We start from the raw sequence: 26,271 nt of genomic DNA, 5'->3' as shown, positions 1-26,271 counted from the left end.
ATAAATTTAATATAAATTGAGTCATGAATCCTGAAACATTTGTTGAAAGGATCAAATTTCTGAAAAAATCGAATAATTTATAGAAAGTAGTCATTTTTATAATGTTTAAGCACAGTGATGCAATAGGAGTCTGAATTAAAACTAATCATCACTGCAAATGATTATCTAATAGAAACATAAAAACAGAAATATAAAAATTGAGCATTAACTTACACGTGAACCGCCCCAGCAAGCAATCCACAGCATATTCCACCTGTCAATAGTCATGCCATCAGGATTTCCTTACACATTGTTAATTTCAATAAATATAATGTAGATCATAAAGAAATCATAGCGAAACTTATCATATAAATTTAATATAAATTGAGTCATGAATCCTGAAACATTTGTTGAAAGGATCAAATTTCTGAAAAAATCGAATAATTTATAGAAAGTAGTCATTTTTATAATGTTTAAGCACAGTGATGCAATAGGAGTCTGAATTAAAACTAGTCATCACTGCAAATGATTATCTAATAGAAACATAAAAACAGAAATATAAAAATTGAGCATTAACTTACACGTGAACCGCCCCAGCAAGCAATCCACAGCATATTCCACCTGTCAATAGTCATGCCATCAGGATTTCCTGGCACATTGTTTATAATAAAGTCGAAAATTATCCTTCGATTCCCTGTAAGAAATAATAAGCGATTATAAGCTATAAATAAAAATCAATCAAATGAATTCATTTTTGATGGGGAAATTCAACTTTAATTTATTCAACTTTCAACGGTACAACATATATTTTACAGGAAAAAGCAGTAGAAAAACAGATACAAGCAAAAAAGTACAAACAATATAAAATATTTGATCATCAAATAATATGGATCAAGCAAGCAAAAAAAATACAAAAACAAAATACATTAAAAAACGCACATAAAAAGATATATATATATAAATAAAAAATGAAAAAACCATGATAGAGTAGCAATGGGAGCAAACAATTTATAGTCCGGGCGCAAATGTCATGAATAAGGCACTCCGTGGTCATTTTTGAGCAACAGCCGTGGAAGATATCTCAATTTCTTCGTTAGGTCTAGCATATTAAGGATCGTGATGATGATAAGTCGAAATCACAGGCAAACACATCGGAATCAAGATGGCCGCCAAAATTTTCAGGGTTTTGCTATATCGCTTGTATTTACTGGAGAGAGTGAGAGACACAAAATACCTTGGAGTCATGTTGGATTCACAACTCAAATGGAATGCTCACATAAATAATACTTGCAAAAAAATGAAACATGTGATCCATAAATTTCATAGATTAAACGGGCTGGGTAATCTAGATATTCTGTTGTTAATATACTACGCTTATGCCCAGTCGGTTTTGCAATATGGTATTAGGGTATGGGCTGGAGCATTAGACACACATTTCAATAAAATCTATCTTATTCAAAAGCAGCACTTGGCCGACCTAGACGATATCCTACACATCTCCTTTTCATTGAATTTCCAGTGTTAACAGTTAGACAGTTATTTGTTAAGAATATAATACTATATATAAATCAATTTACACCACAAATTAGAACTTACGATTTCCGTATGCAGGGTAATTTCCAAATCAATAGAACAGACATGACTGTATGCCGGAGACAATTGCCTTACATAAGTAACAGACTGATCAACCTCATACCAGATAACTTAATAACAAAAACTAGTATTAAAAAGATAGCAGAATGGATAAAGTCAGTGAATATCTCGCAATTCATTCACACATAATGCACTAGTAAATTCCACCTTCACTTAATTATCCTATATTTCTTTTATTGCAGTTACCTTTTTATTTTTCTTCCAAACCTCAAATATATATTCTCTCAGATTCATTCTCTGTCTTCTACTCTGTGATTTTTAATTTATTTTTCTGACCACAAATAATTTATTTTTCCTTTTTATTTATACTATGTTCATTTATATTTCCTTTCATATGTATATTCATTCTTGTTTCATCTATTCATTTCTTCATTGAAATCTTTTATATTGAAAATTAATATCGATACTTGCTGCCAGCACTCAAACTTCGGTTTTGCAGGCAGCGCCAAACATGTTATTTTGTTTTGACAAAGTTGTTTTTCGTGTATATTTGAATATTGATCAATATGTTTTTTCAACTTTGTATTGAGGATTATTATTTTTGTTGTGGCGAAATAAAATTTGATTTGATTTCAATAACCGTTCGAGATATTGAACCGATTTTTCAGACGAAAATATTGTAAAAATCTTCCTCTACAATTTTTGTTTTATAAAATTTTCCTCTAAAACGCATATTTTTTTAGTTATAACCTTTAAAAGCCCAAAAAACTTTTTTCTACATTTGTTCAAATTTAATTTCATTATAACTTTTTTTGTGCAAGAGATACAGAGAAATTTTAAATCTATGAAATTTAGAGTGTTTTTTCAACTTTGGAACGAAATATCTTCATGCGCTGTAATGAGTTCTCCAGCGCCCTCCAAAGAAAACCCTGCATGATTTCTGGTGCGTTTATTTTTTTTTTCGGAAAGCAATACTTTCCTTACCTATGGTAATAGGGCAAGGAAAGTAAAAATCACGAAAAAACAAGTAGTAACAAAACAAGTTTTGTTGAAAATTAGTAGTCCATCAATTGAAAATTGTGTACAAAATCTGATATTGAGTACATTCTAGATTGAATCTTAAAAATTAAAGAAACTCTAAAAATATGTCAAATTTTCCAAGATATATTTGACATTCCACTCTGATTAACAACAACCATTAATCAAACAAAACTGAAATTGCCATTTTTAAAATCTTCTGTAACATTCGAATTGCATTGGAATCGAAAGTATTATTTATTGGAGTGGATAGAGGGGGACAATTTTCGCATTCTCACTAGATTTTATCAGAAGTATTTCACAACACATGCAGCTTTGAATATAGAAATTGGCCATTTTTTGTATATTAGAATATGGGCTTAAGCACACTCAACAATAAATTTTCCATTTATTGACCTAATTTGACGTATGATGCATGAATTTGGACCGCCTTGACGGGACGAGAAGAATGAAGTGTAGTACGATGAAATCTGAGCACTGTATCAGAAGTTATAAGTGTTAGAAATTTTGATCCTTGAGGTGTCCTTAAGCGCGCCTCTCCACTAGGAAGTACTGAAATGAAGTGCATCTAACGGATGATTCTCATAGAACATAATATCATAAACTTATGTCATTGTGCGAAATATCAATGTGAGGACAATGTAGTTGGTGATGATGATTGAAGCTGAAAATTAGGTGTTTTTCACAATACAATGAGCATTGTTGTCAGGTGTACCTGGAAATCTTCATAAGATAGAGCGCTGTACCTGATCTCAGATTGTAGAGCACAAAAATACGCCCAGAGGGATTTTGAATTATACATCTAAATGGTAACAATCGGAAGATATTGTTGATCAAAAACTGAAATTCATCAAAATTGATTTTTTCTTCAAATTTCACTCATTTTTGAAAAATCATAACTCAGTTCTCATTGGAGATATAGAGTTCCGAATGATTTAATTTTATTCAGAATTTTATAATCTAGAAAAAAGGCGGGAGCAAATTTTTCTGTCCGATTACGAGATTTGGCAGAAATAGCTGAAAATGAGCCGAAAATATGAGGTCTTTGGGCCACCCTGTATCTAGCAGAAGGAAATTTTGCATGAAGAAATTGGTTCTGGACTTCTCTTATGTACCCAAACAATATATTAAAAAATCAGAACTACAATATAAATTGCAAGCACACCCCCTTTTTTATGTCTATATTGACTGGACTATATTAAAAATTTCTCAAAAAAGCGTACTATATAACGTTATTCTATAAATAGTCGAAACTAATTAACAACCACAGTCATAATAGAGAAGGAATTATGATTACTTGCAGAATAGGTACGTGTACAGGTAGTTCAAGCCTAATAGTTCTATATATTTGTTGAGATGACTCACTGATACTCCGTCCATCATAGTCGAAGGCATCAATGCGCCTGGTTGGGCTGTCTGCGTAGTACATGAACTTCATGTCGTTGGTCCATGCGATGCCGTTGGATATGCTGACCGGGCTGAGCTGCGGCTCGAGACGGCACTTCACCATCGACCATCTGTACAGCCGGCCCTGGTTCAGTTGCACGTTCCCTATGGGCTTCTCCTCGCCCATTGTACCTATGTTCAAATACCTATCAATCAATATTGCAGATTACTCTCCAAGTACTTTACTCATTTATTTGCTAAAAATCACTAGAAGGAAGGAGAAAAATTTCATATTTGACATCTTCATTACTTATTTATTTGCTAAAAATCACTAGAAGGAATGAGAAAAATTTCATATTTGACATCTTCTTTACTTAACTTATTTTTATTCAGTTTTCATCCAAGGATGAAACTCTCATATAGCTGATATCTTCATCACTTAACATAATTCTTGTCACTTTTTATACAAATTTATAATATGTAAGAATATGATGAAGTTATAGTTTTTTCCAAAAATTTAAATATATTTCTATTCAGTATAACTATAATAAAAACACTGATAAGTTGTGAGTACTCATTCATTTTTTGGTAAAAGAGCTCAACACTATAAAATCACACACTCAATTAGCTCACCAAATACCGGTACTGAAGTTCACGAAATCTATGATAAGTTTTTATTGTGTCCTTCATTCTCCATTTCCTGCACAGATGACTTCTGCCAAGTTTGTGATATGTGGTTCAAGTACATCAGTACTTTCAAGTGGTTCAAGTACAAAGAGACTTTGCCATTCATTCTAAATTTCGTATTCCTACCTAATGTTCTTTCTGTCATCGACATAATTTTATAATATAATGGCATATATTGACCAACCAAAACTAAACTCATCTTCACAGTTCAGGGTCCATGTAATCATTTATTCTTGATAATGAGTTCAATTTTCTCTATTCATTTCTAGTGAGTTGATAAATTTCAATTATTATTAGTGCTTTTCAAAATTCCAAGTGATTTTTATTCTATTAACGGTAAGCCTACTCTAACTTTCTCCTGTTATTTTCTTTGTTTTTTCTGTTTGTTTTATAATACCTTATTTAAGTTGAACTGACGGAATAATTATCAATGATTTTTGTTTGGTTTCTAAGAGGAATAAAGAACTTATACATAACACTCAATATCAAAAGCAGTAAAAAAGGAACATTGACAACAAAAACTTATATTTCTATTCCTTCCTTATCTCATGATGTAGAATTGTAGTTGCTGCATTTTCAATGAAATAAATTTCCCTAGTTTGTGATGAATCGCAAAATTTGGTAATGGACTACCATATAGATATTGAAAATTTATTAAGCTCATGCATACTCATGAACTTTATGTATTTGTGATACATATTATACACATAACTTTGTAGGACTATATGATTTGTTGATATTGAGCTCTTCTTTCTATAATATTGAGTGGATTCATTTGAAATCGAACGTTCTGTAGGCTACATAATATTTATAATTTTATATTATATTCAAATTCAAATAATCTTTATTCCTTCTTTACAACATCGGTACTTTACAAAAATAGCAAGCGAGATACATAAAGTACACGGAATTCCCCCACAAAGACCAATCGTCTGCGTGTGGAGGAGAGTTCCATGGACAACACATTTGCAATCACAAAATATGTTTTATAATAATTACAAAGTAAATGAATATTTTTTAAAAAATAAGTAAAATAAAGAAAGATAACTTATTCATAATGAGAGAGGATGGCTCTGAGACCGTGTCACGCTGGGTTACAAATAAGAGAAAGGACTAATTTATCATTAAAAAAAGGAAAAAATAACATTTATATCGTGTCAAGAAAAATCACTTAATGATTTCAAGGAATTTTATCTCTACAAGGGTTGTTGGCGGGTGTAACGAGAGCAGAGAAGGGCTTCAGCTGCCTCCCAGCCAATGCTATATAGCCACCTGTCGACCCCCTTCTATACACGGCCAAACAGCACACCTCAGCCTCTCTGATCTCATTTGAAATGTTTCTATATTAAATGTGTGCTAAGTAATATGAATTTGATAGTTCTGACCCATGTGTCAATTGAGGAATTTCATAATTATAGTTGGACCTATGGCGAGTTTCATAACGGGAATTTAAATTTGTTTCGCCAATGATCTGAGTTTTGTATTTTTTTATGTGAATTAAAAGTGATTTGATAAAAAGTTGTCTGATATTTAAAACCGGAAATTCTGAAAAAGCAAGGTAGTCGGGTATCTGTGATTTCTTTTCAGTATTTTTTTGATTATTGTTATAAGACATGAGATCAAAAGGTGATCAGAAACATAAAGTGAAAATGAAACTACCTACTTTCCAGAGAGATGCTGAAATAGTAATGCACAGAACATTATTCCAAGTCTAAAAAAAAAACTTCATATCTAAGTTGTTCAATTGAAATATTGTAGACTTGAAGTAATAATTATCATAGAATATAAATGCTTTGAAGCATTGAAGCTTTTGAATCTCTTAAATCAACGTTAAAAGGCCTAAAAAAATGAACATGTTATACAATAATTGATTATTCTATGATTGTATATAATCAACACTAATAATAATCGATTAAAAAGATGTTATTATAACATAATATTGTTTGGTTGAGTTGTAGTAACGGTAATCACCCATCAACATTATCTGTAGCCTGAATGACCCATTCATGCTCTCCTATGAAGAATATTTTTTGAATGAGCTGTTGAAATTGTCAAGACATTGATACGGCAATACTTGAAGCGTGCATTCCCATAACGTTGTATTATAAGTATGAAACAGAGACTTCGACGTTCTGTTAGAAATAATTGACCGAGCGAAGTGAGGTCTAAGATTCAAGTCGACGGTTTGGCATTTCTCTTAAAATTTTTGAATCTTTAATGTTTAAATGTTTTAGGCTAGGGCCACACAAGCGCACATAGTGCGTCATAGTGCGAGCGTTGAGTGTGGTGCGTCAACGCCAGTTGGCTTTACGCAATTGAACCAGACGAAGCAATAACTTTTGCATGCCTCGACGTGCGTTGTAGCATTTCTGCGCAGTTCAAAAATCACCGTCCGTTACGACGTCCGTTACTTGGTACGCACGTACCTCGTGTGTTGTCACCAATTCACTTCTATGTATTTCTGCAACGGACGTCAAAAAGTAAGTTGCAACGGACGCACTTTGTGCGCTCGTGTGGTCTTAGCCTAAATGTTTAAATGTTTATATGTTGCGCATTTACGGCTAAACGCGGTAATAGATTTTCATGAGATTTGACGGGTATGTTCCTTTTTAAATTGCGCGCCGACGTAAATACAAGGTTTTTGGGAATTTTGCAATTCAAGGATAATATAAAAGGAAAAAGGAGCCTCCTTCATTCGCCAATATTAGAGTAAAAATCAGACTATGGAATTATTCATCATAAATCCGCTGTCGAGTGGATTATAAATCGCATGCCATGACGCATGCAATTCAATATCTCAATATAACTTGGTAAAAAATCAGCAGCTGTGTAGACTAAAAATTGCATGCCTCATTGAATGCAATTTTCATGCACTTAGTCTGGGCGCAAATGTCATTCCGTGGTCATTTTTGAGTAACAGCCGTGCAAGATGTCTCAATTTCTTCGTTAGGTCTAGCATAATAAGGATCGTGATGATGATAAGTCGAAATCACAGGCAAACACCTCGGAAACAAGATGGCCGCCAAAATTTTCAGGGTTTTGCTATATCGCTTGTATTTCAATAACCGTTCAAGATATTTAACCGTTTTTCTAGACGAAAATATTTTAAAAACCTTCCTCTACAATTTTTGTTTTATAAAATTTTCCTCTAAAACGCTTATTTTTTTAGTTATAGCCTTAAAAAGCCCAAAAGAACGGTTTTTCTAATTTTTATCAAATTTCATTCCATTATAACTTTTTACGTAGAAGAGATACAGAGAAATTTCAAATCTATGAAATTTAGAGCGTTTTTTCAACTTTGGAACGATATATCTTCATGCACTGCACGTCGAGAAATGAGTTCTCCAGCGCCCTCCAAAGAAATCCCTGCACGGTTTTGGTGCATTTTTCTATGCGCATGAGGTAACAAGCTAGAACTATAAAATCTATTTTTTCATGACTACTTCAAGATAGAGACTTGCAAATGGTCTCAATCTCTTCGCTACAACAAGTCGAATAAGAATATTGGTGATGGAAACAACGAAAATATTAGACATCATTGAAAAATTCACGATGGCGGTCATTATTGACAGAAATTTTTATATCGCTTGCTATTCAGTTATTGTAAGAGATATCAGATTGGTTTTACCACCAGAGTGTTCAGAATCAACCAAAATATGATGTTCGAGAGAATCGACTCATTTCAACCACTTTTTTCTTGATTTATTCAACTTCAAAAACTTGAAACATACATTTTTCGGGGACAATATTTCACTCTCCACCCTGTACATGTATTCGCATTGGACATACACTAGAGTTATTGATACAGTGTTCTAGTATATTCCTGAAGCTTCAAAATGACATCTGGTTGGAGGCTGTAAGTCCATATTCCACGGCTGGAGCGTCATCGGAAAAAGAGAGAAAAGTACTGTTTGCAGCGGAAAACACGCTTTTTTCACCAAATGCCAATCCCATCCCAACAATTAGAAAATTGTGTAACTCATGACTCCTTGAAGGTACAGACTTGGGAATGGTATCAATCTCTTTGTAATAATGTTTAGAAAGAGATTATCCATGATGGCAATCTCAAAAATGTTTATCATCATAGAAAAAACAAGATGGCGGGAAAAATATGTTGATTTTCAAGAAATCGTCTGTAATTCTAATAATGTCAAGGATATCTGATCAATTCAGCCATCTGGGAGCTCCAAAATGAACATGCTACAATATCCGGAAGATTTATTCATTTCCAACAACTTTTACTTTTGCGGTTGAATATCTTGAACGGTTATTGAAATACAAGCGATATAGCAAAACCCTGAAAATTTTGGCGGCCATCTTGTTTCCGAGGTGTTTGCCTGTGATTTCTACTTATCATCATCACGATCCTCATTATGCTAGACCTAACGAAGAAATTGAGACATCTTCCACGGCTGTTACTCAAAAATGACGACGGAGTGCCTTATTCATGACATTTGCGCCCGGACTAACTATTAAAGAATAGGATGCAAAGAACTTATAACAGCTTGTCTGGGCGCCTAGATATCTTCTGGTTTTCTCGCGCTAAATTCCGGAAAGTGTTTTATGATAATCAAATCTTGTGTAAGCATGATCTGATCAAATAAATAGTTTTGTGTATCAGTTTGGATGTGCATATGGTTTGGGACTTCGTTCAGTTATAAATGTTTATTCTATTGATACAATTTTTGTTCATTATTTGTTATTATATTCTTTTATTTTTATAAGTTTTGGAATTTTGAATTCCCAATTTGTTCTATTTTTACTTTTTTCATAAGTATTTGAAATCTTTGTATTTTTCATTTTTGAATTAGGTGGTATTTTTGTTGTTTGTATTATTTATTATTGCATAAGTTCGTATTATTTTTATCATTATTTTTATTTTTTCATTTGTATCTGTACAATTTTTATTGTTAAGGAGACATATTTGGGGAAACCCGTTGTCTCCATTGTAAATAAATAAATAAACTATTGATTGCGTGCAATAACGCATGCAATTAATAACTAAAACAATAGTATTGTCTCTCGAACTTTCTCGGCTTTGAGCTTGGGCTGTCCTGTTGCCAGTATGTCTTGAAGGAGTTTAGCTTTTGATGTTAGCATTTTTGATACACCAACCCCAACAGCCATTAGCCGTTTTCACACCGATATCTCGCCGACACGACATAAAGACAGGATTTACTCTGATGAACAGTATAAGAGGAGACTGCGGTTTACTGTAAGAGGTCTATTGTTCACAGAGCTACTAGTGATTCACAATTCACATGAATGGAGTAAGAATAATAGAATTAAAGCTCTACATATGGAGGATGGCGAGAAAAAATTTATTTTCATACTCTGTACAGAATTACTTCTTACTTGGGATGGACATGCGCAGCAGAGAAGGCATACAGCGGGAGGGATACAGAGGCGCAATGTTGCCGTTTTGAAGCGGCCAGCGCTCTCCAACTTCTAGTGACTGTTCATGTGCTCATGCTACAAATGCAAAGTTTTCTGTCTGAAAGCATTCATACTACTGACAAGTTGGAAACTGCGCTTCTACCTATGACTATTAATCACTGTAATTGGCTGATCTCCCTCCATTTCTCTGCGCTGCATATTCTCACAGTCTGAAGTAAATTTGAACGGACTATATAGTCCTACTCAATGTTGTGATATGATTAATAATCAATGCGATAATAATAATTATTGGTGGAATAATAAATCTTACCTGTCCAAAGCCTGCCCCAGGGATCGGCTTTGGCATCGTTGAATCTGTTGTTGGGCCGGTCATTGTCCACCGACTCCTTCACAAACACCTGGAACGTCGGGCTGAATCCATCCCAATGCAATACGGCTAAACTTCTGCCTAATCCGATAATGAATTGATTCACTCTGCCACGGATGGGTATCACGAAGGATACTGAATCGTCTACAATCAAGTAAATATGGAGCATACAATGTATAAGTAATAGCAGGATACAAGAATAATAATGACAATATTGATTAAAAAATAAAATAATAAACAAAATGCTAAGATTTTTCGAAGAACTATTGCAATGAAATCATTGGGCTATCTCTATTAATTTTGGCCTGAACAATAATACCTGTAATGTCTAATAAACTACTTACTCTGTAATAAAATATGAGTGATAGGCCTATACACAAAGAAATTTTTAATAAAACATAATATTGATATTACATTTATTACAACATGATCATATTACAGTGATATCTCATGAGCATCTAGACTCGAGCACACGTTCTTGGGTTGCCACTCATTATAGGCTGTGCTTCATGTTTTTGACATCTTTTTACTGGCGGAATCACTCAAAGTTTCTAGATTTGAGTACAATCAAAGTTCAAAGTATCAAAATGAGAAATTACTCAGGATAAATATGTTTGTTTTTTGATTTTTGAAATATGAGCGACCGTAAATGAAATTTTTCTATGAACAAATAATCTCAAATTTGGTGAATCCATGAAATTCTGAGGATGGGCCTACATACTCCATAGTATTTGTAAGTATACGTTTTTTTCTGAAAATATTAATTTAGAAAAAGTTATTCAATTTTCAAAAATGACTCAAAATAACCCATATAATTATAATGAGCCAATTTTTGAAAATTTTATTGCCTGTTATAAAATATTTTATTGCCTATACCAATTCTGACATTTCTACAATCCAAATTAGAATTCAAACAAATTTAAGCTGCAAACACAATAAACATTGATATTTACATAAATGAGGACATGAATAGGCTTACACACTATAATAAAGTCTCCTGAATAGAATCAAACATATTAATAGGCCTACACTTCTATTGAACACATTGAAATATTCAGTATATTCATTGAATATTAGAATTGTATTCGACATATAATAGATTAAAAATAAAATAAGATTGAATAGTTTTAATAAGTCAGTCAAATAATTTAGAATTATTGTACAAAATCATTAAACACACATGATCATATACACACAAGATTCGAGCTCTCAAGTTTTGAGGTAATTTGATGGAAAAAGCAGATTCCGCGCATGAATTTTAATATTATTTTAATTTCAAGTTTGTTTTATGTTTTTTTTAAGTTTTATTATCAATCTACCAAAATTTAAAATTGTTTGTTCTATTTTGATTTGTGATTTCGAAATTAATGATTTGGTGAAGAAATTGAAACGGACATAACTACCGTCGTAGGCCTATAATATTTGGACAATTTAAGACAAAAATTGGAAATAAAAAATGTTTTGGGCAATAACCCGTTTCCCTTTTCTGACTATTGTACGGTATTGTTTGCTCTATCCAATAAATAAATAATCTTACCTATGTACCCTTTTATTATCTACACTATCTACCATATCCCGGTCGTGTGTTGATGGGAAAGAAATATTATTCTATATCCCTTTTAGAGGATCGACAATCATGTGTTGAAATAGGTAACACAGATTTATTTAGGCTACATCGCAATATTTTATAATCGTTATTCAAATATTGTATTCAATCTTTATTCTCATTGATGAATTTTCCATACTTAATTCCAACAAATTCGCTGAATAATTAGCAATACTGTCATTTAAGTAAATCAGTGTATAAGCCTATATATAATATATAATGGTTTTTCAGTTTCAGGTTCTTAAACCAGGTATGTAATTGTCCCATGTCATCTTACAGGAATTTAGTTTCATTGTATTTTTTTTCTTTGTGAAAGATTAACTGTCATGATAGCCTCGAGACGTCACAATGATTAATTTATTAGATTATCACTTTACCATATAATATGTAGTATTCTTAAGTTTTGTTTTTTCCAAGCATTTGAGATTTTTGTAAATTAGTGTAATAATTACTTTAACATTATCAAATTTGAATTGTATATAAAGTACTTGAAGCAGAATAAGTGAACTGCAACTCACTGCCAACACACAAGGTATCTACTTATGTTGGCAGTGCCAAATATTACATTCATATTATTGTTATAAACTCAAGTTACAATCAATGTCTATTTGTATTGCATACTCTTATAATTACAGTATATTGTAGAAATATGTATTTGTAATTTTTGGCAATACATTCAATTCAAAGAACTCTAATCTTATCTTATAGATTTGTGAGAAACTGTTGAATAGACTGAAGTGTAATAAGAGAGAACTGACTGAGGGTGATGGCTGAGTGCATGTTGGTGGAAGGGTTGAGTCGATGCACAGTGTTGCCAGAGATGTCGACAAAGTAGAGCAGCTGGTTGTGGGCGTCCCAGTGCGGACCCTCGCCATGCTGCACCGGCTCAGTCACAGCGATCAGGCGTGGCTTCCTGTCGTTGTCCTCTTGTATCGAGTTCGAGCACTGGCCACCGTCGCTGCAAAAACATCAAAGTCATCAATATTATTTTAGAGTGTCAGATCCACTTCAAACTGTTAGCATTAATTGAATGGGGAGCATTGATCAGGCGCTCAAGGGTGAATTAATAGTTCATAGTTCTTTTCAAGGTCCTTAGCAAGTTATCACAGACATGACACCCGATTCAAATGTATAATATTTGTGTCACAAACTTACTATATTCTAAATTTCATAGGAATCGTTAGAGCTACTTTCGAGATATCTGCACAAGCAGATACATAGGGCCTGCATACAGAATTTCCGTAATGATTTTTTGCGTTTTCTTAGATTTTTAGAAACCTATTATTAACAGAATATGTTTGAATTAGGAGTAGTTTCAGCTAAGCTCTAGAAATTCTGTTTTGAAGGAGGGCTTCAAAATCATGCCAGAGATAGGCTACACCTAAAATTGTAAGTTGTCAGAGTATTTTTTAACCCTTTCGAGAATCAATTACCAAGTTCAGTACATAGATTCATCTAAGTTTACTTATATTGACAGAAAATGTTATGTTTTGGAACAGGAGTTCAACTATGGTTTGGGTGATGTGGGAATTGAAAGAAGTTTATTTTACGAGAATTTGCAACACTGTTCTCCTACATTTCTCAACTACCATTAACGGGGATGGGTGGACCTCACTATAATTATTATTATATACCGGTAGCACTACTGACTGCTCTCTACTCACACCACAACACTAATATATAGTCAACCGAACGAAAATAGTCCGATGGAAATTGAAACAGATGTCTAATGAATAAGGAGCAATTCCTAGGCAACAACTGGTCAAGCCGCACGCCTGGAAACGCTTGGTTAGATGATGATTTTTTCTCATTAGTATTTTTTCTCGTGTTTCTTTGAGGTAGAAAAAAATTCTGTTTTATTGTACTTTCATCTTCATAAATCATATTCTGTCTGTTTTTTTAAATTAGTACTTATTTTTACTCATATTCTTTATTATTCTTAATATTTCCTATTAGTTTATTTCTTATTTTTACTCATTTTCAATTTTTCATTAACTTTTTTATCATGTTATTTATGAAGAACTTTGTGATATTTAATCGGGAACAGTTTTGGGCTATAATGCCTGTTGTTCCCATACCTGTATGCATTTTTGTAAATAAAGAAATAAATAACCAACCGCAGCAGCTTGATTATACATAACCTATAAATCATTGGATTTGATGATTTATCATATATAAATTTTGTAAAAGCCCAAACGTGAATGTATGGAAAGCAAGCTTCAGCATTTGGAAAAACATCAACAAAAATAGAAAGTGAAAACAAAACTGAAGTGTAGTCATAATGTCAGTGAATGGAAAGTCATTACTACTATATGGACCTTGCTAAACTGGAGGTTACTGCTGTAATTATTAACAAATTATTATTCTTTCACTTTTCTGACAAATTTAATGCTTTCAACACTACTGGACCGTCAAGTCTCGCTACATTGAATATGCGAGTCATTTCCTATAGCAGGTAGGTAATTTGAAAGACAGTGTTTCAGAGATGATATAAAATTATCATTTAATCCTTGTTTCAACTTACAAGCACAATAATATACGGGCACTTATTCAGAAGGTCAATACCGGCGAAATTTCTGGTTCAAGTTGAATGAAACAATAAAATTGACATTAAGTTACACCAAACAACCATTGAACGAATAATTTATTGTAATCAATCTAATATCAATTCATTATTGCTATGAAGTTGTAGTATTATACAGCAGCGGTAGAGCATTGTTCAGTTTCTCATTTTTCTGAACTATTTAAGTATTGGGTAGGCCTACAACTAGTAGTTCTGTGAACAGTAGACCTCACGCAGTATTCTCATCCACAAGTACCTGATTGAAACTATAGACCTTATGGAAATTCAGCAATAGACTGGCTTCTCCACACATCTGTGTAATCACTTGTCAGCTGATTTATGATGAATAATTCTATAGTCTGATTTTTACTCTAATATTGGCGTATGAAGGAAGCTCCTTTTTCCTTTTATATTATCCCTGAAATGCAAAATTTCCAAAACCCTTGTATATACGTCGACGCGCAATTAAAAAAAGGAACATACCTGTCAAATTTCATGAAAATCTATTACCACGTTTCGCCGTAAATGCGCAACATATAAACATTTAAACATTAAGAGAAATGCCAAACCGTCGACTTGAATCTTAGACCTCACTTCGCTCGGTCAATTAAGGTAATCGTATAACAATGTACCGGTAGCTAATTCATCTAAATTTTGATAGAATAAATTTTGTTTATATTTTTATTGAATGTTCCTTTTTCCCGGTACGGTAACTGAAAGGCGGAAATTAGCCTTGAATGAGTCTCAAGATTCGAAGTTTTTCTTATGTTGTATGTAATTTTCTATTCTTTATAACTAATTTATATTTCATGAGAGGAGAATCATAAATTCAGAATATTATAATTGAAAGTGTGTTTTTATTCTAATGCAACTGCATATGATACTTGCGCACTTGCTCAATTCTACAGTAAATTTCGTTAAAGCTACCGTATTGATTCCGTATCATTCTCCAATATTAGGTAACAGTAGGCCTACTCTATAAATTATTCACAATACACAATTAATAGGCCTACAACAACAGAAATATTCGTATGAAGATAAAACATAAAAAAGCCTTCCATTAGATTGTAATAGCAGTGATATGTGCTATTTAATAAGGTGGTAGCTGTCAATACCCAAAGATACGTAGGCCTATATTATTGTGTATAGAATGGATCCTCATCAATAGGAAAATCTTTGAATTACCGTAATCTGCATTCACCATAGGCTACTCCGACAACAGAAAGTCAATTATGAATATTAAAAATTATTCAATTGCACTTAATCGTGTAGCACACATTTAAATCAACTCTTCCAATCTCATTGACTAGCATAAAAAGAAGAAAGACTTTCATTTTTCTCTTGCCAATTCATGTTTTATAATAACAAAGAGATGAGATCGTGATGCTAATAAGCAGACACGATTCAATTAATGTGCAAGAATGAGTGAATTGAATGAGAAACAGATTGGAAGTATTTCTAATATAATATGAAAATGTGCAGCCTAATATTTTATAGTAGACCTATAGATATAGGATTAGATGATATTAGGATATTAGATGACTGAAAAAAGAGTTTCTTTCCCAACGAACTTGACCTGTGAAACGGTACCAAGAATAAGTAGTGTTCAAAATTTGAAGCTGATTGTAGAACATACAAACAGACGCACAACGACTTTGGCCTTCAGTAAGTCAAAAGTGAGAACTCGCTAACGCTCGTTCAATTATAGTGGAATACTTGACGTTATTGACAATATCTTGACGATATTATTTTGACAAACGTGGAAGATGAAACATAACTGAATGAAATATTTTACTGAGATGTAGGCTACTTTTTCTCTCCATTTTCACTCATAACTTACAGTACCTATTTCTAAAAATACAGTTTTGTAAACTTTCATTATTATTTCACTGCCCTGAAATTCATCATGGATTTTCAGAAGATAAATTAACCTCTATTGGATTGTTTCTACTGTTTGATGTGGGTAGACCCCTTTTATTTACACTAATTCCACACAAATTCTATTTTATAGACAACAGTAGCCTATAAGCTAGGAAATTGGATACAATACTTTCATATTGATTGTAGCCTACTCTTTTTAACATATTTTCTATCTTAAGAACTATATTGACAACATTTGAATTGTTATTGTGATATAGTGAATCAAAATTATAAGAATAATTTGAAATTATAAATCCTAATGAAATACACAGTACCTGGACTATGGTAATAAAATTTCATTGACACAGTCTGTTTAAAATAGAAATAAATTTTATTTACGATGTTTAATAATAACATAACGTAAGGTTCAATAGTAATGTAGAATAATTTTTATCTCTGATAAATTGCAATTTTCTCCAATGTGAACAGGTCCATTTCTAAACTTGTTATTATCCCAAATATTTTATTATCAATCTTAGCTTTGATAGCCTATCTAACATAAAAGTCTTGATGTATTCATTATGAGCTATTCCATTATAATACTGATCGATGATAATAATGATTTCGGCTGATTATTTAAAATAATCTTCATTAAGATTAATTTATGTTGAATATAAGAGTAACATTTTTATATAGAGGTGCTATACAACTGATAAGTATAAACTTTACAACAACAACTGACCATTGGAACAAGAAAGATAATTGAATATTGGAAAAACATTATAATAATTGAATAGCATAGGCCTAGGCTATATGCAATGCGATCTGAAGAGCCTATATGGCTTACTTACACATTGCCAAGGTGCGGTAGAATGAGGAAAACAACCGCAATCCGGAAGGTTTTGGTGGTAGATGTAGGAAAAGCGCGAAAATCTCTACTCATTCCGGTAGATGCGAAGGTATGCACTGACCACTGCGCACTGCACTGATAGTAGGTAGGCTACACTGGAGGCAATATTTTCTTTGACTTTTTTCTGTTGATCTATTGTCACGTTTCTATTCTTTTTCTCATTCATCACACTCTCTTCCCCACTCTCTCTTCTCCCACTCATTGCACAATCGATTTCCTCCTCAACCTCTATCTCCTTTCTTCCAAAATCATTCCATCTCATTCATTCTCATACAGAAGCTAGTCTCTTATTCGTTCGACTGTGAATTCATTCTAATAATAATTTTATGGTGATTACACCTCCTCTCCTTCATACTCTCTCTTTCTCGCACCTCTAGTCCATCTTTTTTCTTTTATTAACTGTCTCCCATTTGACTCTCGTTTTCTCCAATATCCTGGGAATAGCAGCAGTCAGTGGTTTTCTCCGATTTCCATCTCATATTGGCAGCGCTGCCTGAAGAGATTTCCCCACGATGTTTATAATCGCAATTAAATTATTACATTGATAAAAATAGTCCTTTTTTGAACGGAGTTTTACGACCATTTTCAACATTCAATCAATCAATCAATATTTATTTTCCTTCATACAATGCATACATGAATGTCTATAGTTACATAAATACAATTGATAATTAACAAAATGAGTTAAAAGTAGAATAGTATTATTAAATACGGAAAGTCCCTGAAAAGGTTAAAAACCTGAGCGCAGGGGCCGAGTGTTACTAAAAACAAAATTATTTCTAAGATAAATAAAATTGGTGGATTCCTATTAACATCTAAATTTGAAAAAAAATTACAAAGAAGGAAAGTAGAAAAAAGTAAGAAAATACGAGATAATAAAACAAAATAAAAAGCAGACATTCTTGAATGATTGTGAACTTATCCTAGTTACAATATTACAAGAAATCACTTATCCTAGGATGTGAAGAAGCAATCCATAAATCTATCTCTCTCAGAAGTCTTCCATTCAAATTATCTGTTATAAAAAGAGCAGGTATCACATTTATAAGCTTATGAACAATATAATCAAACTGTCTTCTACAAATGGATAGAACTGCATTGTGTGGTTCAAAGGTAATGGTTGAGGGACGGAGATTGTAAGGCGATATACGGAGGTTGAAAAGTTCTCTATGTTTATTAATGTAAATAATTAAATTCTTTATATACAGCTGCTCAACCGTTGAAACATTCAATTCAATAAAAATACTGTCACTTGGAAATCGTTTAGGTTTGCCGAAAATTGCCTTTAATAATGCTTTTTGGATGGTGAATATCTTATTGAAGTGATTCGAATAAGATGCACCCCAAATTTTTATACCGTACTGGAGATGAGATTGAATGTAGGCAAAATAAACCAATTTTGAAACGGCTATCTTACCCAACCTGCTGATATTATAAAATTTGTTTATCCAGTGCTTGAGTTTATTACAAAGCTTATCTACGTGAATATCCCATCGCAAATGCTGATCAACTATAACGCCTAGATATTTAAAATAGTTTTCTCTTTTCAATTTTGAGCAGTCACAGCTATCGTTCGAGATTGAAAAAGTACAGTTTAAATCATGAATATGAATGTGGTCTAGATCAAGTGGTTGGCCAACCATATTGGAAGAGAAGGTCATGAAGACGCTTTTATTCGAATAAGTGTGAGAATGTGCTCATCTAACCAGGTCTTAACAGTCTTCAATCCCGACTCTGCAGTTTCCTTCACCTCCTCCCAAGACGGTCCGGTAAACACTAAAGCGGTATCATCCGCAAAAGCGAGTGTCACACAGTTTTTTGCAGAATATGCCTGTCCTGTTTGGAGTCGCTCAGCCCATGCAAAAAAGTAGATGTAGCGCTCAATCAGGGTGTCCACTGAATCAGGCTCAGATAATTCCCTTATATTTCAGGTTTTCCCGGTTTTCCTTGCTGGTTAAAACACATGATTAATATGTTAAAAATATAGGTTATAGGGGGGGGGTTATGGTGTTACTCAGAAGGGGGAGTCAATTTGGAAAAAATATATATTAAAAAGAAACTACAAATTAAGTACAATTACTTTCAAGTGGCATTGAAAGATCTGATAATGAAACTGCACTTCAGCAGACCTCAAAAAGCCTACTGAATTCACATCCGTCATAGAGAGAGAGAGCGGGGGAGAGAGAGAGAGAGCGAGAGAGAGAGAGTGTGTGTGTGTGTAGAGAGAGAGACAGATAACTTAACAATAAGGAGAAAATGGAAGTGAAAATGGTCAGAGTTGAATTAATATTCAACTCTTTTCATATTCATAGTTGATTTTTGATTTTCTGATTTCATATTTGGATTCATCTTTTCAAAGTTTAAAATTAAAAAAAAGTTTTAAAATGTAAATGTTTAGACCTAAACTTTCAAGTGTTCAAACACTTCTACAAACCTTTCCATTTGTGAGCAAAAAATTATTATCTTATTAACCTAGTACGTTTTTACTATGATAATAGAAAGCTATATTAAAAACAGCAATAACTCCCTTGTTTTCGGGTATTTTCAAAAATGGGACTTACGCTTAAAAGAATTTGGGGTCGCTGAATTCAAAAATCTAAAATCAAAATTCCTCTATCTCTATCTATTGGACGATTTTTCAAATTCAAATTTTCAAATTCAAATTTATTTCTCAAAAAACATACACAATTATAATAATCTAATATTATAACATATAAAAATAATACAAGAAAAATACTATTAAATATATAAAATGATCCCAAAACTGCAGTATATTATTTTTTTATGTCCATCTATGTTAAGGAGTAGCCTACAAGGTAAACCTGTGCGTAGACCTAAGTTGCAGTAATATATTTATTCAATACAAACTAAGAAATTGAACCAAAAAGAACAAAGATTAGTGGAACTTACACACAAATATAAGTTTGTAGATTAAATTAGATAAAAGTTAGTAAAACACAATAATTATTATTCTATGATAAAAAAAACAAAACATAAAAACAAGAAACAGTTGGTGCTTAGAAGATTTTTTCTTCAGTTTTATTTGATCTTATCCATTCCTCAATCTCGCAATTTAGTTTTCTGCTCCGGCTTGTATTGGCAACAAAATGAGTAGGAACAAGATTTATTATCCTCTGTGATAAGTAAGTGAATTGTCTTCTACATACATTCAAATCCATCCTCTCTTGATGGAATGTTTCTCTAATAGGACGTAAATTTAAATTCAAGTTTCTTTCACGAAGAAGAAATTTATTTTTATTCTTCTTAATATATATTATCAAATTTTTTATGTACAGCTGTCGAACAGTTAGTACTTTGAATTCATTGAAAAGATCGCTTGTAGGATAAAGTCTGGGTTTGCCTAGAATTGTTTTAATAATATATTTTTGAATTATGAAAAGTTTTTCAAAATGTGTGTTCAAGGCTCCACCCCAAGCTCTTATTCCATATTGTAAGACAGCTTGTGCATAAGAGAAGTAGATTAATCGGGCTATTTTCAAGTTATTTAGTTCTCTAATTTGATGAAATTTATATATTAGAAATTTATTTTTAAACACATGCTGTTTATATGAATATTCCATCTCAGATATGGATCCAACAGTATTCCCAGGTATTTTACTCGGTCCTTTTTTCGAATTTCAGGACAAAAGCAGTGATTTGTTGATTGTTGACAATTGCAGTTTACTTGGTGTATTTTAATACTTTCTATTTCATGAGGTTGTGTTTGGGCATTGGGTGAGAAAGTCATGAATACGCTTTTAGAAGCATTTAAAGTAAGCAGATGTTCATCGAGCCAAGATTGTGCTACTCTTAGACCATTTTCTGCGCTAAGGCGCACGTCCTCCCAGGAATTGCCAGTGAAAGTGAGAGCGGTATCATCAGCAAAGGATACGATTGAGCAGTTCCCAATGTCAACTTTAAGAAAATCATTAATATAAATTTGGAAAAGTATTGGTGATAAAACAGTGCCTTGAGGCAGACCATATTCAGTAAGTTTTTTATTACTTGATAAAGTATTCAGCGTAAGTAGTTGATACCGTTCAGTTAGATAACTATTGAATAGTTTGAGAGGTGAGCCTCTGATTCCAAGGTGTTCCATCTTCTCTAATAATCTTGACTGGGATACAGTGTCAAAAGCTTTTGCCAAGTCTAAGAAAGTTGTTAAAGTTTTCTTTTTACTGTTGAAGTTTTAAATTATTCTTTCCAAAAAGTCGGATATTGCAACTTCTGTTGATATGCCACTCTTAAATCCATACTGATTTCTGTTGATAATTCTATGTTTATTCAAATAACTTACTAGTCTCTTCTTTATAATTTTCTCCATTATTTTAGCTAAATTATTTATTAAACTTATTGGGCGATAATTTGAGGGGTTTGATTTATCACCTGATTTATAAAGAGGAACAACTTTAGCAACTTTAAATAGTTTAGGAAAATAACCTACCAAAAAACATTTATTTATTATCATTTTAAGAGGCTCTACAATATAGGAAGATATTTTTTTCAGACAGGCAGAACTCAAATTGTCTACTCCAGGAGAAGAGTTACTTCTGAGAGAATTGATTGTGTCAATTATTTCATCATTGTTTGTATCAGCCAAATAAAATGAATTGAATGAGGGGATTGACGAATCGGCATGAGTACGTTGTCTAGGGCTGTTATTTATTATTTTATTAGCATATAATTGACCTACATGCGTGAAATGGTGGTTTAGAACTTCGGGATCTATATTGGGTATTTTTTTATCTCGTTTTATATTCAATAGATCATTGATACACTCCCATGTCTTTTTCGAATTGCCTCTGCTTTGGAGTAGTATATTATTATAGTAGTCATACTTCGATTTTTTTATCATGTTGTTTAATGTGTTTCTGTAGTTTTTATATAGTGATTTGAGAAAGTTGTTTTGAGGCTGTTTTTTTAATTTCTGATGCATTTTATCTCGTTTTCTTATTGACGTTATTAATCCTGCAGTTATCCAAGGCTTGAGAGGCTTTAGTTTGTGTGGTACAATTTTTATTTGGGTTGCATTTCCAATCTCAGTGGATAATGCATCAACGAATAATTCAACAGCATTTTCAATATTCAAATCAAGTTGTGATGCAACCTCGGACCAATTGTACTTCTTAAGATTATTTATCAAATCATGGTAGTTTATAGATTTTCTAGTGTTAACACTTGGTTCAGTTCTACCAGTATTTTCTCCAAGACCAATGTTTATACAAGTTAGATAGTGGTCAGTAATACTTGTTTTCATTATTAATCCAATAATAGACTCACAAACATCATTTGTTTTTCTGTAAAGAAAAGATTTAGATTTTGGTGGTTTGGATAGCGTTGAAAAGTAGGGCAGGCCGGGCTCGCGTTGCTTACTACTAGTGTGTAGTGATTTTGCTCAGTCGTTCAAGGACACGAGCCAACACAGACCAAATCCGTCCAGGGCTACTGGCGCGGCTCGGCTCGGGCGAAATCAGTGAGTGTGAAGGCTCTCCCGGCCGGGCGCGTGTAGTTACAAAGAATCTAAATCGCCTAAAAATCGAGGTAGCAAAATTTTGATTTCAGATTCTGATTCAGCGCCATCGAATTAGTAGAATGGTTCGCGGGGACTCTAAAATAGTCGAAAATAAAAATTCTGTGAGCACTTTAATGTTATTAATGGAGAATTTGGTTGAACCTATAGCAAGAAAGTACTAGTACTGTAAAATAATAATACCAGTGTATCCCAAAAATTGTTATTAGCTGTAGAATAAACATATTTCAATATTTTATTCAATAGAAATCAACTTATTTCTATTTTATTTTTGTCTACTTGTGTGAATTTTTATTGAGGAAGCTGAAATTGAATCACAATTTTTTGTCTATTTTTACAGGATAATATCGAGTATGACAACCTTTTTCAATCAATGAATTGTCATTTTATGTATTTTAAATACTATATTACACAAGATGTAGAAAGTTCTATACCGTACTTATTGGGAGCTGGTTGAGGCTTTACAGTATTAAGTTTAGAGGTTCATTTCTCTATCTACTGCTACGATGCGTGAATAAATTAAGAGTTGGTATGTGTCTGTTTGAGAAAGAGAGAGAGATTGATTGATTGATTTTATTGATAGTGTGCTAGGTCTCGACAGACCCATTGCACAAGAACAGCATTACTAAATATATATCTAGATAATTAAACAAAATAAACGATAGTATCATGAACAAAATAGTATTAATGCATTCAAGAAAAAGAAAAATTAGTAGGCTAGATAATTGGAAAATGACAGATTGATTGTTATAATTATAAGATAGCAGAAAGCTCTATCCAGGAGCTAGAGAGAATAGAGAAAAATAAGGGGACAGGGAGAAGAGATGAAGAAGAAAAGTAGAACATATAATATTAAAATAAAGATAATATAATAATGTGATGTAACTTTATAAATCGGCGGTGTTTCAACGAATAATTGACGATTCTCTAAGAAGGATATAAAATATCCTTCCCATTAACACACGACCGGAGAGAGAAAGAAAGAGTGAGCGAGTGAGAGAGAGAGTGTGTGTAGAGAGACAGATAACATAACAATAAGGAGGAAATAGAAGTGAAAATGGTCAGAGTTAAATTCATATTCAACTCTTTTCATATTCATAGTTGATTTTCTGATTTCATATTTGGATTCATCTTTTCAAAGTTTAAATAAAAAAAAATTTGAAATTGTTCATGTTTAGACCTAAAATTTTAAGTGTTCAAACCTTTCCCTTTGTAAGCCACAAATTATTATCTTATTAATCTAGTACGTTTTTACTATAATAGAAAGCTATATTAAAAACAGCAATAACTCCCTTGTTTTCGGGTATTTTCGAAAATGGGACTTACGCTTTAAAGAGTTTGGTGTCGCTGAGTTCAAATCTGAAATCAAAATTCCTCTATCTCCATTATTGGACGATTTAGATTTTGGTGGAGAGGATAGCCTTGAAAAGTACGGCAGGCCGGGCTCGCATTTCTTACTACTAGTGTGTAGTAATTTTGCTCCGAATCGTTAAAGGACACAGGCCGAGACAGGCCAAATCCGTAGGTGTGTAGGGCCCTTCAAGTTCAGTATTGCTATTTGTTAGTACACATACATGAAATTCAATGTCATATTGAAATTTATCACTGTCAGAATCATCATGCAAATATGCTCTAGAAAGGGCATCTGCTACATACAATTCTCTACCAGGCTTATACACTATCACAATATCATACTTCAATAGCCGAATACGCATGCATTGTAAACCAGCAGGACAATAATTATAGAGTGATTTTTTTGAAAATTGTAGCCAGAGGCTTATGATCAGATTCTGTTGTTACTTGTTTACCATAGATAGGCTATATTGGTGAACTCGTTCACATCCAAATGGCAAGGGTTTCTTTTTCTATTCGGGCATAATTCTGTTAGGTAGAATTTAGTGCTTTAGATGCATAAGCAATTGGTTGATCAGTTTTGTAGAACAACAGGAATAGGAAAGTAGGAATACATTTTGCAATATATATATATATATATATATATATATATATATATATATATATATATATATAATACCATAGGCCTATCTAGAAAAGTTTGCAGAACTTGAACACCCTCTGGCATTTTCTTTTCTAGAATAGCTTTAATTCTACTGTCATCTGGTTTGAGGCCTTTCACGGGAAATAGATGACACGTAAACTTGACTTCATGCAATTTGAATTTACATTTTTCAGAATTGAACTTTATACCATTTTGATGAGCCCTATGGAATACCTCATTTATTAAAATTTCATTGTGCTCACTTTCTGATTCGTGATAGATCATCAATGTATATTACTATCCCTGGTATGTCTTCAAAAATTTGAGAAAAACATTAATTTGTAAAATACCTCTGAAGTTGTACATAGGCTACCAATGCCATAAGGCAGTATCAAGAAAAGATGTTCACCATAGCCTACATAGTGTTGAAAGTAGTATATTTTAAACTTTTCTCACCAAGTTTGATTTGCCAAAAAGCTTGAGTGGCGTCAATAATGCTAAAAATATTTTAGACCCTGACATTTTTCATGCAATCTATTCAAAATTTGGAATGTAATGTGTTCCCTTATTATATTATTCAAATTATCAGGATCTAGACAAATTCAAATGTTTTCATTTGGTTTCTTAAATCATAACATTGTTATTGTTAGTGATTTGTCTGAGGCCACGATAGTACACGTTTGTCAGACATGTGTGCAAATATTTTGTGTTAGAGAAAGAAGCTTTTCAAAAGGTATAGAGATGAGAAGTCTTGGAATATTTACAGAAAGAACTTTAAAGTTCAGAACTAAACGTTGGGAAGAGTTAAACAAGGTACAAACCTGTACTTTTAAACACATTTTTTTATGACGACAATAAATCTTGAACCAAGTCAAATAATTGCTAACCTAACAAAGTCCGACAAAAGCTTACTGAGCCTGACATGAGAGCAAGACACAAAACATCGTCTGCAGTTTGTCGCGTAATCTGCCTCATGATCAGGAGCCTGTGAAGCTGCTGGGCTTTATGCTGGATTCAAAGCTCAGCTGGGCCAGCCACATCCAGCAGGTGACCAAGAGACTGTCCCAAACCTGTTTCCTTTTGCTCAAGCTGTGACGGAGGCATATCTGGTCATGGTATATCATGCACTTTTTTACTGCCATATCTCCTACGGTCTACTCATGTAAGGTTACTCAGCCAAGGTTGTGGACATACTGAAGCTGCAAAAACGGGCCGCCAGGATCATTACTGGAAGCGAACATCTTGCTCATTGCAAGCCCATTTTTGCTAGGTTGGGTATTCTAACTGTAATCAGCCACTTCCTCCTTCTCTGCCTCATGTACGTGAAGAAGAATCAACAAAATTTGTTGACTCGGACTT

General features: G+C 32.9%; 1 protein-coding gene across 2 annotated transcripts in view; it reads right to left on the bottom strand.

The window, feature by feature from the left end:
- LOC111059945 (regucalcin) overlaps positions 1-17,530 on the bottom strand; it is a 25,961-nt gene extending 8,431 nt beyond the window's left edge. Inside the window, exons 1-5 of one of the 2 annotated variants that reach the window (XM_039441219.1) lie at positions 17,328-17,527; positions 12,812-13,011; positions 10,391-10,591; positions 3,976-4,188; positions 561-673 (exon numbers count right to left, since the gene is read on the bottom strand). In XM_039441219.1, the coding sequence (XP_039297153.1) occupies positions 561-673; positions 3,976-4,188; positions 10,391-10,591; positions 12,812-13,011; positions 17,328-17,419 (819 nt within the window). In that variant the 5' untranslated portion in view covers positions 17,420-17,527. Of the gene's footprint in view, positions 1-560; positions 674-3,975; positions 4,189-10,390; positions 10,592-12,811; positions 13,012-17,327 lie in introns of both variants that reach the window. The other variant, XM_039441224.1, reaches the window with a different exon arrangement.
- Between the last annotated feature and the right edge of the window lie 8,741 nt (positions 17,531-26,271).

The sequence above is a fragment of the Nilaparvata lugens genome, chromosome 1 (assembly GCF_014356525.2).
Source record: "Nilaparvata lugens isolate BPH chromosome 1, ASM1435652v1, whole genome shotgun sequence".
NCBI classification, from domain to species: domain Eukaryota; kingdom Metazoa; phylum Arthropoda; class Insecta; order Hemiptera; family Delphacidae; genus Nilaparvata; species Nilaparvata lugens.
This window is presented reverse-complemented; position numbering and strand designations above follow the sequence as displayed.